This window comes from Capricornis sumatraensis, chromosome 4, assembly GCF_032405125.1.
Source record: "Capricornis sumatraensis isolate serow.1 chromosome 4, serow.2, whole genome shotgun sequence".
NCBI classification, from domain to species: Eukaryota; Metazoa; Chordata; class Mammalia; order Artiodactyla; family Bovidae; genus Capricornis; species Capricornis sumatraensis.
In genome coordinates this window covers 156060847-156079407 of record NC_091072.1, presented here as the reverse complement: position 1 = coordinate 156079407, position 18561 = coordinate 156060847, and the positions used below count along the sequence as shown (strand labels likewise).

Below are 18561 nucleotides of genomic sequence, written 5' to 3'. Positions count from 1 at the left end.
TGAAGATAACAATTCTCAAAGGACTTATCTTTAAACTCTTTGATCTTGTAGTTGACGAGAAAAGAAAGTCCAAAACAACACACATGGTGCTCCTGGAGATCATTAAAGAAGAAGGCCTGTGAGTACTACCATCTCGTTCATCTTTGTCAGATGGAGCAGCTCACTGGGAGATTCCCGGGCGTCTGTCGTGTCTCTGCTCACTCTCTATCCATTTCTCATAGCCTTGTTGTGTTGTGAATTTGTAATTGCCTGACTTTTAACTGCACAGTTATTTCCACTGCCTTAAAGTTCTGTGGTTGGCCATTATAATTCTTGATCACAGAGACTTCACATGAAACCTGTGCTTTGTTTTATGTACAGTAAGTTGAAGAAGGTGATAGCTGTTTGATTCATTCCTATCAGATACACTCAGACCTCTGTACCTTTTAAAAAGCTTTTAATTTGGAAATAATTTCAAACTGACAGAAAGCTGCAAAGCTAAAATAGTGTTAATACAAAAAATACCAGTATGTACTTTACCCAGATTGACCTGTTGTTGACACTTTCTTTCCTATTTGTTTTTTCCATTTCTGCTCATGCTTTCTCCTTCCCTCTCCACCCGCCCCATCCTTCTTCCTTTACTACACAGACACACAACGCACACAAGTTTTTTTCAGAATTATTTGTAAGTAAGTTATATACCATACATCAAACCCCTTACCCCTGTGACTGACATTTTCAGAGTGTGGACCTTCTCCCCTTATTTTTCCTTAAATAAAATGTTTCTCATTTTAAGTTTGCCTCATGTTTCTTCCTGATTAGCCTGAATCTATGCATTCTTGCGGAGAAGGCAATGGCAGCCCACTCCAGTACTCTTGCCTGGAAAATCCCATGGATGGAGGAGCCTGATGGGCTGCAGTCCATGGGGTCGCTAAGAGTCGGACACGACTGAGCGACTTCACTTTCACTTTTCATTGTCATGCATTGGAGAAGGAAATGGCAACCAACTCCAGTGTTCTTGCCTTGGAGAATCCTACGGACGGCAGAGCCTCATGGGCTGCCGTCTGTGGGGTCGCACAGAGTCGGACACGACTGAAGCGACGCAGCAGCAGCAGCAGCTTGCATTCTCGGGCAGAATAATATGTAGGTGAAATTGTGTTCTTCTTGGGATGTCCCATCTAGAGTCACATATTGTCCACTTGCCCTTTACTGGTTAATTACAATTTCTTAGATTTGAGTTAACCACTGAATAATTTTATTTTTCCTTTCTTGCAACTGTAAGCAGTCTATGAGGAAATACTTAATTTATAGAGACTCAGAAACACAGTGATTTCCAGTTGATTCCTTAGTTATTTTGGTGGTCACATTGTCCCAGCTGTGGCCAGTGTGAGCCCCTGCAGTCTGGTTCCCATGCCCTCATGTCTTGATCACTTTTTTTGGATGCCTTCATCACTTCTGTTCTGTATTTACTTAATTTTAAATGTTCTTGCCCTGTAATAAAGTGAATGATGCTATATTAACTAACAGTCATGAGGAAATTGTCTCTAATTTTATATAGTAATTTCTAAAGGAAATCAAGGGAGGGAATCAGTAAACCAGTCATTGAAAGTATGTTGTTTCCTGGTATCATTAATGCTAGAGAAGATTTCTTGGGCATCCTCAGAAGGGATATATGTACAGTTTGGGGTACATTTTGATATAGGAATGAACTTTGAGAATATGTGAATGACAGTCAGCCTTTCCTAGGACTTTCTTTTCTAGAGGCTTCTGTCCCACATCTTTACTTTGCTTATTGTGTTCTTCTCCTAGCCTGGCACCATATCGAGGGTGGTTTCCAGTTATCTCCAGTCTCTGCTGCTCCAATTTTGTATATTTCTACACTTTTAATAGCCTCAAAGCAGTCTGGGTCAAAGGTCAACATTCTACTACTGGAAAAGATCTGGTAGTTGGATTTGTTGCAGGTAACTTAAGTTTTCTGAATATAAGGTGTTTTTATATTTTATTGTTTATATTGTATTCATATACCCTCTATGAGGTTATTTTAACACACAGTAATACTACAAAGAATGTAATTAGTTTTCTAACTTGACTCTGTGTGTGTGTATAGTAAAAATGCATAACATAAGATTTACCATCTTAACATTTTTTAAGTGTACATTTCAGTAGTAGGTTTATTCACATTATTGTGAAACAGATCTCTGTAACATTTTCATCTTAGAAATAAGAAGCTCTATACCCATTATACAGCAATTCCCCTTTCCACCCTCCCCCCAGCCCCTGGTAACCCCTATTCTGCTTTCTGTTTGTATGAATTTGACTACTTTCTATGCCTTGTGTAAGTGGAATCGTACAGTATTTGTCTCTTTTTTTGACTGAGTTATTTCACTTGGAGTAATGTATACTCAAGGTTCATTGATGCTGTAGGATGTGACAGGGTTTCCTTGTTTGGTAAGGGTGAATGGTATTCTGTTGTATGTATATACCGCATTCTGTTTATCCATTCACCCACTGATGGACATTGGGGTTGTTCCCACCTCCTGATTACTGTGAATAGTTGCTGCTCTGAGCGTGGGTTGTATGAATCTCTCTGAGTCCCTGCTTTCAGTTCTTCGGATATGTTCCAAGAAGTGAGATTCCTGGATTATATGGTAATTCATTTTTAATTTTGAGAGGAACTACTGTACTGTTTCCATAGTGGTTGCACTGTTTCATAATCCCTCCAGCAGTTGGTTCCAGTTTCTCCACATCCTCATCAACACTTGTTATTTTCTGTTTTTTTTTTTTTATCCTAATGAGAGCGAAATAATAGTTCACTGTGGTTTTGATTTGCAGTTTTCTGATGATAGTGATGTTGAGCATCTTTTCATCTGAAGCTGAGCATCTTTGGAGAAATGTCTATTGAAATCTTTTGCTCATTTTTTGAGTTATTTGATTTTTTGCTGTTGAGCTACAAGTATTCTTTGTATATTCTGGATACTAGCCCCTTATTGGATATATGATTTGCACATATTTTCTCCCATTCTGTGGGTTGCCTTTCACTCTGTTGGTTATGTCATTTGATGCTCAAAAGTTTTGTTTTTTTTTTATTTAATTAAAAAAAATTTTTTTTATAGTTTCACTATATACTTCAATAACTTTTTTTTTCTACTTATGCTTTATTTTTATTTTTTTTAATTTAAATTTTTATTTTTACTTTATTTTACTTTACAGTACTGTGTTGGTTTTGCCATACATTGACATGAATCCACCACGGGTGTACATGAGTTCCCAAACATGAACCCCCCCTCCCTCAAAAGTTTTTGAGTTTGATCTTATGCCATTTGCTTTTTTTTTCTTTTTTGCCTATGGTTTAGGTGTCATGTTCAAGAAATCATTGCTAAGTTTAATGCCATGAAAGCTTTTCTCCTAATCTTCATCTAGGAGTTACATAGTTTTAAGTCTTTAATCCGCTTAGAGTTACTTTCTGTGTGTGGTATCAGATAAGGATTCAACTTCATTCTTTTGTGTGTGAATGTTTTCTTAACACCATTTGTTGATGTGACTAGACTGTCCATTACCCGACTGAGTAGTCTTGGCACCTTTGTAAAGATCAGTTGACCATATACAGAAAATTTTATTTCTGAGCTAACTTGGCTTGTTTTTATCTTCTTAATCAGAGAAGAGGGTCAATTATCCCTGTTTAGGAGCCTGTACCCGGAATTTATGGACATTAAGATCTCTTTTTTAAAAAAATGAAAATTACAGTACCTTTCCTGCTTATTTTCTGGTGGGTTTTGTTTGTTTGTTTTGTTTTTTGGACTGAGATGTTTAACATGAACAGGACTGGCTACATAATTTGCAGGGTCCAGTGTAAACTGAAAATGCAGGACTCCTTCACAATTGATTAAGCACTCCAAGATGGTTGACAATGAAGCCTTACACCAAGCATGAGACAGGGTTGCACACGCATGAAGCCCACCCTGAGTGTGAAAACGTTTAGTCAGGTGTGACAAAGATCTTAGTGCACAGCTCAGTGTAGTCAGTATCATCATAGTCACTAATACTTTTGGGGTTCATAGGAGAAAGAGGGTCTCTTTTGGCTGGGAGATACCTGCATATAGAAGGCAGTGGCTCTTGAACTGAGCCTTGGCAGAATTAGTAGCACTTGGAGATAAGTGGTGGTGGTTTCCCGATGGAGGGAACTGAGAGCATTGTTTAGAACAGTGAGCTCTGTAATTTAGTGAGTGAGTAAAGTGAGTATAGGAACATGAGCAGTAAGTTGGAGAGTTAAGGAGCCTGCTTTTAGAAGTCTTTGGATCCTTGTCACCTGAGGTTTCAGAAGAGCTGGGAAGCCATTAATCTGATACTGTGAATCTTTAGTTACTGTCTGTTTCTTCTTGGTGGAATATGAGCACCATAAGATACAGAGCAGTATCTTAGGTATACTTCATATGTATAAGTATATATTACATATGTAACAATATATATATTGCAGTTATGTATCTGTGTTCAGTTATTACATGGGCTTCCCTTGTGGCTCAGCTGGTAAAGAATCCACCCACAACGCTGGAGACCTGGGTTCAATCCCTGGGTTGGGAAGATCCCCTGGAGAAGGGAAAGGCTACCCACTCCAGTGTTCCGGCCTGGAGAATTCCATGGACTAGTCCATGGAGTCGTGAAGGGTCAGATACGACTGAGCTACTTTCACTTTCACTTTAGTAGTTATATATATATTCCCCCTCCCTTGCTAAATTTTCAGTAAGAACAATTCCTAACTTGTAGTAGGAGCTCAATAAATATTTGCTGAATAAATAAGTTGTTGAGTTAATCAGAGTTCTATTAAAGAGACAGGGAAAAAGTAGATCTGTTTCCTTTTGTGTGTGTGCTTATCCATTTAGTTTGTATCTAAATTAATTTATTTAAATGTCCGTTTAGTGTTCGTATTTTGTGGACTCACTTTTTTATATATTCTTTGAAAAAGTACAGATTTGGAAGCTGCACAACTGAATAATGTAAATGTCCAATTGAAATGAAAATGATTTGACTGAAAAATAGTAACCAGGCCAAGAGTATTCATGGCCCCCAGTTTTTCCTCTTCACCTGTATGAGACCACTACTATTTTTTATTTGGTCTCTCAGCCTTTCTTATGCTTAATAGTCTTATTTTAGTCCTTAGTTGATTTTTTTATAATAAACTTTCCCTTGAACCAACTGTATTTTTTTAAGTTGGGATATAATTGACATATAATATTATATTAATTTCAGGTATACAACATAATGATTCAGTATTTGTGTATATTGTGGAATTAACACTGCAACAAATCTGGTTAACATCCATCATCACACATATTTACAAATTTATTTCTTTTCTTGTGGTAAGAACTTTTAAGTTTTGTTCTCAGTAACTTTTAAATATACAATACAATTTTATTAAGTATAGTCACCTTGTACATTATATCCCCATGACTTATTTATTTTATAACTGGAAATTTCTACCTTTTGACCACCTTCACCCCCAACCCTAGGGCTTCCCAGGTGGCTCAGTGGCTAAAGAATGCACCTGCCAATGCTGGAGGCTTGAGTTTGATCCCTGGGTGAGGAAGATCTCCTGGAGGAGGGCATGACAACCCTCTCCAGTATTCTTGCCTTGAGAATCCCATGGACAGGGGAGCCTGAAGGGCTACAGTCTATAGGGTTGCAAAGAACTGGACACGACTGAAAGCGACTGAGCATGCATACACAGACTCCCAACCTCAGCCAGACCAGCTTTCAAATAGAGTGTAACACACTTTCTCTGAGGAAATGAATGAACAAGTAGGTAGCTCGGGACAGAAATCTGGAGGTCTTCCATAGAGAGTGCTCTCTTTCCCTCCATGTCTGCTCAGGCCTCATGAACCACCAGTCTGTCTCTTAAAGACCTCTTGAATGCATGCCCTCTTCTCCATGTCTATAACTGTTTCCCCTAATCAAGTATTACTATCCCTCACCTGGACCATTGCTCTGCTATGATCTCCTTGCTTCTCAAGTCTTTCTCACTAACACACTTTGCACAGTTCTGCTCAAGTAGCCTTTCTAGAAGAATAGCTTTCAGACACTTATAATTTGAAGAACTCAGGTTTGAAATTTGTTCACTGAAAAAAAAAATCAGAATTGATCCAGCCTATAGAGAGGGAATCTTCTTTTTTATATAACTGCAACAAATGGCAGTCTGGTATGATCTTTTATTCTTGAGACCAAATGTTTGTTATACCTTGATTACATTATTATATTAGTTTCCATATATATTTCCATTGAAAAGGTTATGTCTCGCTGTCAGAGACTAAGTTAGGTAATTTTCCATGAAACTACTATTTTATGAAATATATGATGAAATCTCCCTTTTGGTTGTCCAGAGCTGTTTGTTTGCTGTGTCTGGCTTCCCATTATACACTAGGTACACACCACCCCTTGTTACATTCTCTCACTGTGAAGTGAAAGTCGCTCAGTTGTGTCTGACTCTTTGTAACCCCATGGACTATACAGTCCATGGAATTCTCCAGGCCAGAATACTGGAGTGGGTAGCTGTTCCTTTCCCCAGGGGATCCCAATCCAGGGATTGAACCTAGGTCTCTCACACTGCAGGTGGATTCTTTGCTGTCTGAGCTAATCAGGGAAGCCCTACATGCTCTCACTGTACTCTGCTGATTTCCTTTCTGACTGTTACACAGTTTACAGTTACAGTAGATTCTCCCACACTTAAAACAGCTAGCCCGGTATGGTAGGGTGGTTAGCTTTTAAAAAGTCAGTAGAAGTATGGAATGTCATAAATGGCCCATGTGCCTTAAATATTTTATTTTAACCTAAGATATATGAATATATACTTCTCTAATTTTCTGTATGGCCAAGGCATATACACTCACTGATGGGAGTTTTGTGCTTTTTTTCTGATATGAAAGTGAAAGTCGCTCAGTCGTGTCTGACTCTTTGTGAACCCATGGACTATACAGTCCACGGAATTCTCCAGGCCAGAATACTGGAGAGGGTAGTCTTTTCCTTCTCCAGGGGATCTTCCCAACCCAGGGATGGAACCCAGGTCTCCTGCTTTGCAGGCGGATTCTTTACCAGATGAGCCACAATAACCTGTGCCTGTAAATGCTCTGTCCACTGTAACAGATATGACCAACATAAACAGGTTTGAGAAAAGGCGTAATTCACTCTTGGTAAGCCTCGACCCCCGTGGGACGGAAGTGAAAGAGCATGGGCGCACTAGAGCGCAGCCTCCAGGCCGCAGGAGTCAGTGCGCCCTGGCCTCTGTCAGAATGTCCGTAAAGGGAGAGAAACACAGGTTTATCTGGTGAGTCCAGTATGTGGAACTGGTTAAAAGAGAGCCCACGGTGTTAATATCATTCTCATTCATTCATTAATACATTCTGAACTGTTTTCTTGAGAGTGTGAGAAAAGAATGGAATTGACGTACAGTTAGAACCCCCGGGTCTGCGCGGATTGCGAACATCATCTATTACACGTCTTGTCAGAGAAGCGGCTGAGAACTGCTGTTCTGAGGTTCAGTCCCTGCCGCCTGCTGATAGGAGGACGTCACAGCGCCCTCAGCAGAGAAGACACTCCCCGCCTGGTACACGTGCAGGATGGGGGTCTCCCGTACCGGATCTGCTGCGGTACCGCTTCCCTCCCTAGCTTGGCCTTCCTGTGCCTGTCCTCCCAGGCTGTGATTCCTTCCTCGCCAGCGGCTGTTGTCAGCCTGAAGCCGTCTTACTGCTCTTTTTTGTCTCGTTAACTCCTATTCATCCGCTCATGCCACCTCCTCTTCAGGAAGCCTTCCCTGTTTCTCATACCCACCACCCCCAGGTTTTATTCTGCGTTAGGTGCCCACCCTCTGTGCTTCAACTCAGGGTGTGCCTCTAAGTGCTTACTCTACTGGATAACAGTAGTCTGCAAATTGGTCTTTTATCTTTTACTAGACCCTCCTTAAAGGCCGAAATTACTTAAAAAAAAATCTCTGTATACCTAGTACCTTAATGCAGTGGCTGATACACAGAAAGTGCTGATTAAATGTTGAGTGAATTAAATTTTAAATGTTGTTTAAGTCAATTCAAAGAACTGCAGTCTTCCCTATTTTCCTAAGTGGCAACACTCATCTTCTAGTTGCCCTACCAAGAGTCTTGAATTCATCCTCTTTCTCTCTGACCCCACCCCCAGTCCATGAACGAATCCTATTTCCTGTTTCTTCATATGGTATCTAGCAGTTAGCCCCTTTCCCCTGCTTGTACTACCTGAGCCCAAGCCACCATTGAATCTTGCCAGGATTATCCTCAGAGTCTCTTAACTGATGGCCTGCTTCCTTCTTTGTCCCCTTCAATACATGTTCAGCACAGCAGCCAGTGTGATCACACTAAAACGCAGATGGATTGTATTATTCCTCTGTTCAGAGGCCTCCAGTTGCTTCTCTTCTCACTCAGAATAAAAGCCAGAGTCCCCAAAGCCCAGTTTGTCCTGCCCACCTATCCTTGCCCCTCACACCACTATAGCCACACCGGCCTCTTCTCCCCGAACTGTCCCAGAATACTTCTCCCTTGGGGCCCATGAACTTGAAGCTTTTTCCTCTTCCTGGTTCCTGTGTGGTTAGCTCCCTCACCTCCTGTAAAGTTTTTCTCTGAATGGCTACACTGTCTAAAATGGAGTCCCTTTCTACCACCAAAACTCTTTATCTCCCTTCTCTGCTTAAATTTTCTCCTTAACTTTATCCTCTGACATACTACGTATTTTCCTTGTTTATCCTGTCTTACACTATTAGAACATACACTTCACAAGGACAGAGATTTTCATTTTTTATGTACCTGTTGTATCATCAGCACCTACTTAGCACGTGACATTGTATGGAAAAACCCAAATGAATTTTTTTGCCAACCCAATACTAAACACACAATACATATTTGATGAGTAAACTATAGGTGACTTACTTGCAGGTCATAAACATTTGCTTCTCCTAACATACACATAAAGTCACTTAAGAATTGCTAGTTGGGCTTCCCTGGTGGGGATCAGTGCCAATGGAAGAGACTTGAGTTCTATCCCTGGGTCAGGAAGATCCCCCAGAGAAGAAAATGACAACCTACTCCAGTATTCTTGCCTGGAGAATCCCATGGACCCAGGAGCCTGGCGGACCACAGTCTGTGGGGTTGCAAAGAGTCAGACACAACTTAGTGACAGGCTAACTTTTTACTCTTCAATTCATATCTCAGGTAAAAAAACATCTACTGGCTAGTTTTATATGTTTCCACTTTAAGAAGGTAGATTTAATACCAATAAGAGTAAAATTTCTAACTGCTCTGGAAAGAATAGACTTTTTGCGGTGATAGTGAATTCCTGTCTTTTGAGTTTTTCAAAAAGAAAGTGAATAATCACCAGTCCACTTGGTGCTTGAATTAGGTCCACAGGGAACATGTGACTGTGTCTAGAGATACTTTTGGTTGTCACAACCGGAGGATGCTACTGGCATCTAGTGGCTAGAGGGCCAGAGACGCCGCTCAACACCCTGCACGTCTGCACCCCCGCCCCGCCCCCGGCGTGTGAGTGGCGCAGGTGAGAGGCCCTGGAGTAAGTGATTCCTGTAGTCCTTAATGATTCTGAGATGCTTTGATTATAGGTCCTCTCTTTTTCTGAAGGTAGGGAACTCCTTGGAAATGACTGTTATGAGTCTTAAACTCCTCATGACGTGTTTATATCTTGATGCCTACGAATTTTTGTTTGTTTGGCTGCACTGTGGGGCTTGTGGTATCTTAGTTCCCTGACCAGGATGAACCCCTGCCCCCATGTGGAAGCACCGAGTCCTAACCAGTGGACCCCCAGGGAATTCCCCAGTGCCTGCGCATTTCTACCATTAGAACCGCTTTTTTCTCTTCCTTCTGTGAACCCAGTCATTGTATTACAATCACTGTAGGAATGAGTTACATTATCTCCCAGGAGAACTAGGCACAAGTACTATTGTTATTCCAGTTCTGCTAGAAACTTAGATTTGTTACTATTTATTGTATTTTCACAGGAAAAAACCCATGTAGCTTAAAACCCTGGAGAAGAATTTGACAACAGAACCTTACAGATAACATAAATGAAGATACTTGCCATTTTTATGAAATTGGAATTTTGGCAATAACTCTTTTTGAGTGCCAATGGTATTATCATTGTTGTGACAGTTGAAATTAATTTCCTGCCTTTAGGCCTTAAATCTGGTAAGGCAGGCTTGTTCCTGCAGTGTATCAAGCCGCATTCCTTTGTAGGGAGCCAAACTCTTAGACTGGTGGCCTTGATCTGCCATTCTCTTGCCTCAGCGGTCATTGCAGACGTTCCCCAGAAGAGCACCCAATTAAGGTTCTCTGTTTTTGTTTTCTGTCCTTAACTCAGGAGACTCACTGCTAATAAAACTTCATTTTCAAGATTTCAGAAGTAAATAGCTGTGTTCCAATTATTCCCTGAATCAGTGAATGATTTTAGTATGTTCAGTTGCTGTTCTTCATCTCTTAATTTTGATTGTGTTTTCCTGTAAATTGCTTTTCTATGAAAAAAGAAAATAGAATCACTCGAATTGGAAAGAGAACAGTCTCCTATTCTTAAGTAGGTAAAGTATTGGTATTCTCATCTTAGAGCTGAAATAACGCCCATAACTTGGCACTGGTGAAATTTTCTACACATAAATAAGCAGACAGCTTTCTTTATTCTGCAGGTTATACCCTTCGTGCCTTAGTAAGAGCTGAAATCACTCATCATATTCTTTTGCAGCTGGTTTTTCCTCCACAGAAAAATGTCCTTTGCTTGCTTTTATAGGGTGCAAGTTTTTATCTTGGATCCTCAGGTGTTTTCTCAGAATTCATAAAATGAAAGTGGTTAAAAAGTAACCTCTCCATCTATTTGGCTTAGAGTATGAACAAAGATCTTCTCAGATAAAAAGCTTTGAAGTACAGGATGTTCTTACAAGGACTTTATATTCTCTTCTTTAAATGATATGATGCATTTTTGTACTTGACATTGTCCTTAGAATCCTCTCAGTCTTTCCGCTCATGTGGGTAATGGGATAATGTAAGCAGAATCCTGAATAATGGCTAAATCTTCATCTTGGGTGCATTTCCTCTGACCTGTTCTGTGTGTGCCTACCTCTCGAATAGCACATGAAGGGAATTTTGATTTCCAAAGCATTTCTCTAATGGGCAACCTATTTCGTTTGTTTAGAAAGGTGTTTGCACTACAGTACCCACAGAAGCTTGTGATCTTGGGTTCTGAGCTTGCCTGTCTTCATCTAAAACAAAAGCAGCAGACTGCTCAGTAGTACTTTCCAGTCTGATTTTTCTGACTGTTGGTTTTTTTGTTAAGCGGTGTGTACATTATATTGAATAGGAATACATTATAAAGTCTGGGCAAATGAGTGTGTATTAGTACTCTTTTATCTTGGCCTCTTGGGCACTGGTGCTCTTTTAAAATGAGACTTGCAAGAATCTTTAGTTGAGGCTTTTTCAGATTATGACCAGTATCTTGACAATGTGTGAAGATGTTGAGTCCTAACTAAAGATGGCTCCTGGTGTTCCATGAAAAACTCTAACAGATACAACTCATCAAATGATAATGCCTTTTGAGAAATACCTTCTCATAATGTTCCTAAGAGAGAGGTGCCAAAATGTCTTGCATTCCACTAATGAAAATTCGGGATTCGGATTTCCTGGCATTTTCACCAAGTTTATTAACTTTGGTGTCACCTGTATAGTATGTTTGAAATCCCTTAAATCGAAACATCCTTGATCTTGCTTTGTTGCTGTGGTGGTGGTTTCGTTTTTGATTGCACCATGCGGCTTGCGCGACCTTAGTTCCCAGCCTGGGGGCTGAACCCATGCCTCCTTCAGTACGAGTCCTAACCACTGGACCCAAGGGAATTCCCAATCCTGTTACTAAACGATTTCTCTTCTTTATGAGTGTGCCTCTCACTTCTTCTGAGTGTGGCCCAATAGCTTGGTATATGGTTGTTTGCTGAGTTTGTTCATTAGTTTACTTGTTAAATATTTATTTAACACACATTTATAAAGTATATACTGTGTGTCAGACACTTTTATTACAAGTCTGTCTGGTATTTTTCTCTAATCATTTCAGGACTGATGAGGAATATCTTAATATCTCAAGATGGTGCTAAAATTGGGATCGTGTGTTTTCAAAACAGAAGCACCTGGCTCATTGTATTGTTCCACTCTGAGGCCACCTTGGGTGGCCAAGATCCCCATCCTTAAGCTTGTAAGAATCACGATGCTTGTGAAGCTGTTGCAGGTATTTTTGTGATGGTTCATAACGACTGCTTGCTGCCTGCCTGTCCTAATTCCCCAAGTGATGAGGAACTCTTCTGTGAGCCTCTAGTCCCTAGTCCCTGTCGAAGTCCTTTCAAATGTCACACTTTCTCCCACCTGTCTTTTATGGTACTGGATCCATACTCACTTAAAACCATGTGAGCTACTTACATGAGAGTTGTAAGGTGTGTGTTCTATGTGATATTGTCATGGACTTATTTAGCATGTGATCAAGAAATCAGTTCCCTCACATGAGAGCTGTTTTTAAAAACTGTGTTTAAAACTATATCAAAATTGCTACTTTGGATGCTGCGTAAATTGACAGATTGCCTCCTAGTGTACAAAGGAGGAAACTCCACACTCTCCTCACTTGGAGAGGCGCTGCTGCCGGCCAGCCCGCTCTCAGCAAGGCTTCTGAATTGCTTCTAACAGTGGTGGCTTGTGTTGTACCTTGGCACAAAGGGACACCTTACTTCAGGTCTCCTAGTAGGTCAGCAGAAAAATAACTGGAACATGGATATGTTTAGCTTTAACATAAAGGGTACATTTTGCTTTCCCTTTGTCTCGCCCCCTTTCTCTTTACAGGCGTGGTGAATGTGCTGCTCACAACTCCACTCTGGGTGGTAAACACCAGACTGAAGCTGCAAGGGGCAAAATTTAGGAATGAAGACATTGTACCGACCAACTACAGTGGTATCATTGGTGAGTGTCTTTTGGATGTGTTTCTTTTTAAAGGCTCTCTTTTCTTTTTGAATCTGGAATTTATCACCATGATAAAGCTACATTAATGGACAGCCTCAAATCTCAGTGTCCAACAGTAAGCATTTGTTAAGCTCCTGTGTCTATGGATTGGCAAGGATTTGATTCATCTAAGCTGACTCCAGCCTAGGAGTCTCAGCTCCATGCATCTCTCTTCCATTTCCTGGGACCAGCCTCAGGATATTCTTCTCTTGGCGACAGCAAACGCACAGGAAGACACGCCTGATCATACAAGCACATTTCAAGCCCCCGTTTCCATCTTGTCTGTTACCATCGTCTTGGCCAATGCACTTCCAATGGCCAAGCCTCAAGACAATGGGTAGAGAAATATACCTGTGGAGTGTAGCCCATAGAGTGAAGGTGGGAGGGGATGCATATTTCTGAAGAATAATCTGCTACTTTTTCTCCCCCAGTGTTTTCTTTGGATAAAGATACAAAATTAGTGTCTGATATCTTTGAGCTTCTGCTTTTTAATAGTATCACACTGCCAGGTTCTAATTTCCCATCTTTCCCTCTTTATAATGAGGACAGTGATTTTCTTAAAAGGCAGTCCTATAAAATGAACTCTAGAGCACTGTCTTATCTTTTTCTGTACTGGCCTTCACTGTGAAACCCACAGGCTGTCGTTCCCCATTCTTTCTGTGTAACACAGAGAGCTCGGTGGTGGAGATGATCAGTACCGAGGAAAACTTGATCTGCTAACCCCAGATTTGTCAGGAGGGGTTGCCAACAATTGAAGTCAGTCTCTCAATAACTCAGTGACTGTCAGTATCTGATGATTCTCCAGAAGCAGTTAACGGATTAACTTGTCATTGCCAGAAGGAAGTCTTGATAGAATCAGTCTGGCCTGTGTTCTGGGCACATTGTCTTTCTAGTTAGGGGATTGTCCTCAAAGATCCTTGATTTCTCGCTTAGATGCTTTTCACCAGATCATCCGGGACGAAGGGATCCTGGCTTTATGGAATGGCACCTTTCCCTCCCTGCTGCTGGTCTTTAATCCTGCCATCCAGTTCATGTTCTACGAAGGCTTAAAGCGGCAGCTTTTAAAGAAACGAACGAAGGTAAGCCCTGATCTTGAAAGCTGCAAACAACCCCTGACACCTTCTCACTGTGCAGACTGACGCAGTTCGTTCTTTCTTTGCCTCGCAGCTTTCTTCCCTGGATGTGTTCCTCATTGGTGCAATCGCCAAAGCAATCGCCACCACGGTCACCTATCCTATGCAGACAGTACAATCAATCCTGAGGGTGAGTGCTGGGCCTCTCCTGCATTTAGACAGACAGCATTCTAAAATAATGTGGTTTCTCTGCTTGAAGCAGTGTTAATAAAGCCATGAAGTGCTCCAGAGCATTTCTCAGCCACTTTCCCGTTGTTTGATATTTTGCTAACTAGTCAGGCTGTCCAATTGGTTTTCTCTTTGGCTTGGAACAAAGTTTACACCTTGCATTTCGTCGGTCACCTGCTGTCTCAGAAAATCCAGGTATGGAGGAAGTTCTTTAAATACCTCAGGAACATAGTAAGTTTGCTTCCTTCACATTCAAGTTGATTGGCCTGGTGCACAGGGTAGATTTCCCTTTATAGAATCAGAGATTCGTTCAGAAGGAATGAATGATTTAGCTTTTCTGAAGTATTTTCACATTTCTAGTTTTTCATTCATTCAATTATTTATTCTTTGAAATATTTTTTTAAGTACCCATTCTGCGAGCAGCTGGGGTGCACGTGGTGAATAAAAGCCATGGTCCCTGCCCTTAGGAGTTAACCGAGGAGAGAGCGAACAAGTAGATCAGCATAAATAGGTCACTGCAGATTGAGCAAGGAGCTCTCGAGGAAGTAAGCCACATTCTGTGATTGAGTGGAGAGGGCCACAGTGGGGATCGTCTCAGATGGCATGATTGGGGTGGGTCCTCTGAGGAGCCCTGTGTAAACCAAGACTTAAAGGAAGGCAAGAACCCAGCCATGCAAAGAGCAGAAGAAAGAGCTTTCCAGGTAGAGGGAACATGGTGTACTAGGAGCTTGATGACTGTGGCTGGAGGTGGCTCAAAAGGAGATCAGAAAAGAAGCAGGACGGCTATGAGTGATGACTGGATTTTATTCTCACGGCAGTAGGAAACCATTGCAAGGCTTTAGACGAGAATAATGTGACCTGATTTATAATTTGAGAAAACTGCCGTGACTGTTCAGGCTAAGAGAAAAGAGAGTTTCAGGTTAGGAGGCTGTTCCGGTCACGTGTGAGATGCGATGGTGGCCTGGCCTAAGGTGGTCGTGGAAAGGGAGGGGTTCACGTTGTGTTTGGGAGAACAAATTCAAAGGACTCAAACCAACGAGTAAAATGGAGGTGTTAATGAAAGCATTTTAGTTTGAAAAGATTATTCCCTTCTGTTAAAAGTATTTTTACCAGTGGACTATTTTTCAATTGGTACGTAATATAAAGAATTTCAGTTGCAGTCAAATAAATGTATTTTGACATTTTTATAATAGAAACATAACATGAAGAGCTTGGACTACAGAGATTCTAACTGATTCATGTTTATCATAACTTCTTAAAAGACTGCAAGCCTTTCCATCAGTATCTAAATCTTCATCCTGGGCATGGTTTTTTCTTTTGAGGTAGAATTTTCCCCATGATTCTCTGTAAAAATGAAAATTCTCATGCTTGCTTCATTCAAAAAAAATTCTTATTTTCACTTATTTCATTGAAATATTTCATTTGTTTCATTGAAAAAAGAGGATTAATATAATCTAAATACTAAAAAAGCCACCAGGGGCTTCCTTAGTGGTTCAGATGGTAAAGAATCTGCCTGCAGTACAGGAGATCGAGGTTCAATCCCTGGGTCAGGAAGATTCCCCTGGAGAAGGGAATGGCAACCTGCTCCAGTATTCTTGCCTGGAGAATTCCATGGACAGAGGAGCCAGGCAGGCTACAGTCCACAGGGTTGCAAAAGAGTCAGACGTGACTGAGCAACTAACACTTTCACTTTCACATATTAAAAGGGTATTTTTATTACCATGTGCTGTAAGATGTTACTCCAACATAAGTGGAAATTAAGATTAAAAGAAAGTGATAACAGGGCTTCCCTGGTAGCACAGTGGTAAAGCGTCCACCTGCCAAGTGCAGGAGACTCGGGTTGATTCCCCTGAGGAGATCCTGCGTGCCGTGGAGCGGTTAAGCCTGTGCGCCACCACTGCTGAGCCTGTGCCGGGCAATAGGAGGAGCCCCTGCAGTGAGAAGCCCGGCCACTGCAACTAGAGGGCAGCCCACACCCAGCAGCAGAGACGCAGCACAGCAAAAAAAGAAACAAGTAAATAAATAAAAATTTTTAAAAAAGAAAGCGGTAACAGATGGTAATTATTTATCTTGTTCCTTCTTCCTTAGTTTGGACGTCACAGACTCAACCCAGAAAACAGAACACTGGGGAGTCTTCGGAACGTTCTCTATCTCCTTCACCAGCGAGTAAGGTGAGCTTTGTAGATGTTTCACATTCTGTCCTCTCTCTTAACAGCCGTCTCTGCCAAGAAGTGGTTGGATTTGCTTATCTTGTATTTTTGCCTTGGCAGTGGCAGCCTGAACGCTTCTCCCTTGCCTGCTGTGCTCAGACATTTCTCATTTAGGAGCTTAGTGACACATGAGAGCATTTCGGGAAATTGTGGAAAAGTTCATGTCCTTGATTCTTCGTTAGTTACAAATATTCAGGATTTCTTCAGAAAGGGAATCCTCCAGTGAAATCCTGCCATTTCCAACAACATGGATGAACCTTGAGTGTTTTGTTAAGTGAAATAAGTCAGGCCGAGAAAGACAGATATTGTGTGCTTTCACTCATATGGGGAATCTTCAGACAGACTCATCGGTGCTGAGAACAGATTGGCAGCTACCAAAGAGGAAGAGGGTTTGAGGGTGGGCAAAACGGGTGAAAGGAGTCAGCTGTATGGTAACGACTGATTATGGGACCTGTGGTGGTGATCACTGTGCAGTGTAGAGATGTCAAATTATAATGCTGTACACCTGAACCGTGGGATTTCCATGACAGCCCAGTTGGTAAAGAATCTGCCTGCAATGCAGGAGACCCCGGTTCAATTCCTGGGTCAGGAAGATCTGCTGGAGAAGGGATAGACTACCTACTCTAGTATTCTTGGGCTTTCCTTGTGGCTCAGCTGGTAAAGAAATTCGCCTGCAATGCAGGAGACCTGGGTTCAACCCCTGGGTTGGGAAGATCCCCTGAAGAAGGGAAAGGCTACCCACTCCACTGTTCTGGCCTGGAGAATTCCATGGACTGTCTAGTCCATAGGGTCACACAGAGTCGTGCATGACTGAGCAACTTTCACACCTGAAACAAAGGAGAGTGCTCCTGTAATCTAATATAGAGAGTGCTCCTGTAATGTAATATAGAGACTGCTCTGCTGAGTAGTGCTCCATGGATGACGTATCCCAAAACCCCTTGTAGATAGAAATAAGCGGGTGTCAGAGAGCCGCAGTCATCATGGGAAAGGGAAGGAGGGTAGGCAGAGGAACAATAGCTGTCATCACAATTACGGCAACAGTGATGATGGTGGCGAGAGGAGTTAGCGTTTTTGAGCTATTATGTGGCAGACACTAAGCCAGATGCTCTACTTGGGTAATCTTACTTAATCCTCACAACAGCCCTTTGAGGCAGGTACTGTCGTCATCTCCCCATTTCATTTAAAGGGGAAATCAAATAGGTCAGCACCTTTGAGGCAGAAGCTATTATAACTTTATTACTGTTCCTAGATGTAAGATATTTTAAACTAAGTTTATTATAAAGATAGAATATGCTTGGGATAAAAAATTAAAGATAAAGAATTGCTGTAAAGTTAAAAAAAACCAAAAATGCTGATCATACCAAGTGTTGGCAAGAATGAAGCAACTAGAACTTTCCTCTGCTGGTGGGAATTCAGAATGGCACAAGCACTTTGGAATGCAGTGTGGTGTTTTCTTATAAAGTTAAGCATACGCCTCCTATAGACCCAGCCATTCCCTTTCACGATATTTACCCAAGACAAATGAAACATGTCTACACAAAGACCTGTGCATAATGTTAGTAACAGCTTCATTTGTTAGAGTCAAAAACTGGAAACATCCCAAATGTCCATCATTGAATGAGTAGGTACAAGCTGTGATATACCTGTACGGTGGAATACTATTCAGAAAGGAAAAAGAAATATTGATACATGCAAAAATGTAGGTAGATCTCAGAATAGTTATGCTCAATAGAAGAGATCAGACAGAAAGGAATTCATATTGTATGATTCCACTTTTATGAATCCACCTGCCAGTGCAGGAGACGGGAGAGACGTGGGTTCAATCCCTGGGTTAGGAAGATCCCTTGGAGAAGGAAATGGCAACCCACTCCAGTATTCTTACCTGGGAACTTCCATGGACGGAGGAGCCGGGTGAGCTACAGTCCATAGGGTCGCAAAAGAGTTGGACAACACTGTGTGCACACACACTCATCACTTAAACTTAGAAAATGATCTACAGTGACGGCAAAGGGACGTGAGGACACCATCCTCCTG

General features: G+C 41.4%; 1 protein-coding gene across 1 annotated transcript in view; it reads left to right on the top strand.

Annotated features, from left to right (window-relative positions):
• Positions 1–18561, top strand: part of SLC25A17 (solute carrier family 25 member 17) — a 40832-nt gene that overhangs the window by 19695 nt on the left and 2576 nt on the right. The window contains exons 3-8 of the mRNA XM_068970764.1: positions 52–118; positions 1789–1940; positions 12861–12977; positions 13950–14095; positions 14184–14279; positions 16406–16488. Of these exons, the coding sequence (XP_068826865.1) occupies positions 52–118; positions 1789–1940; positions 12861–12977; positions 13950–14095; positions 14184–14279; positions 16406–16488 (661 nt within the window). The remainder of the gene's footprint in view (positions 1–51; positions 119–1788; positions 1941–12860; positions 12978–13949; positions 14096–14183; positions 14280–16405; positions 16489–18561) is intronic.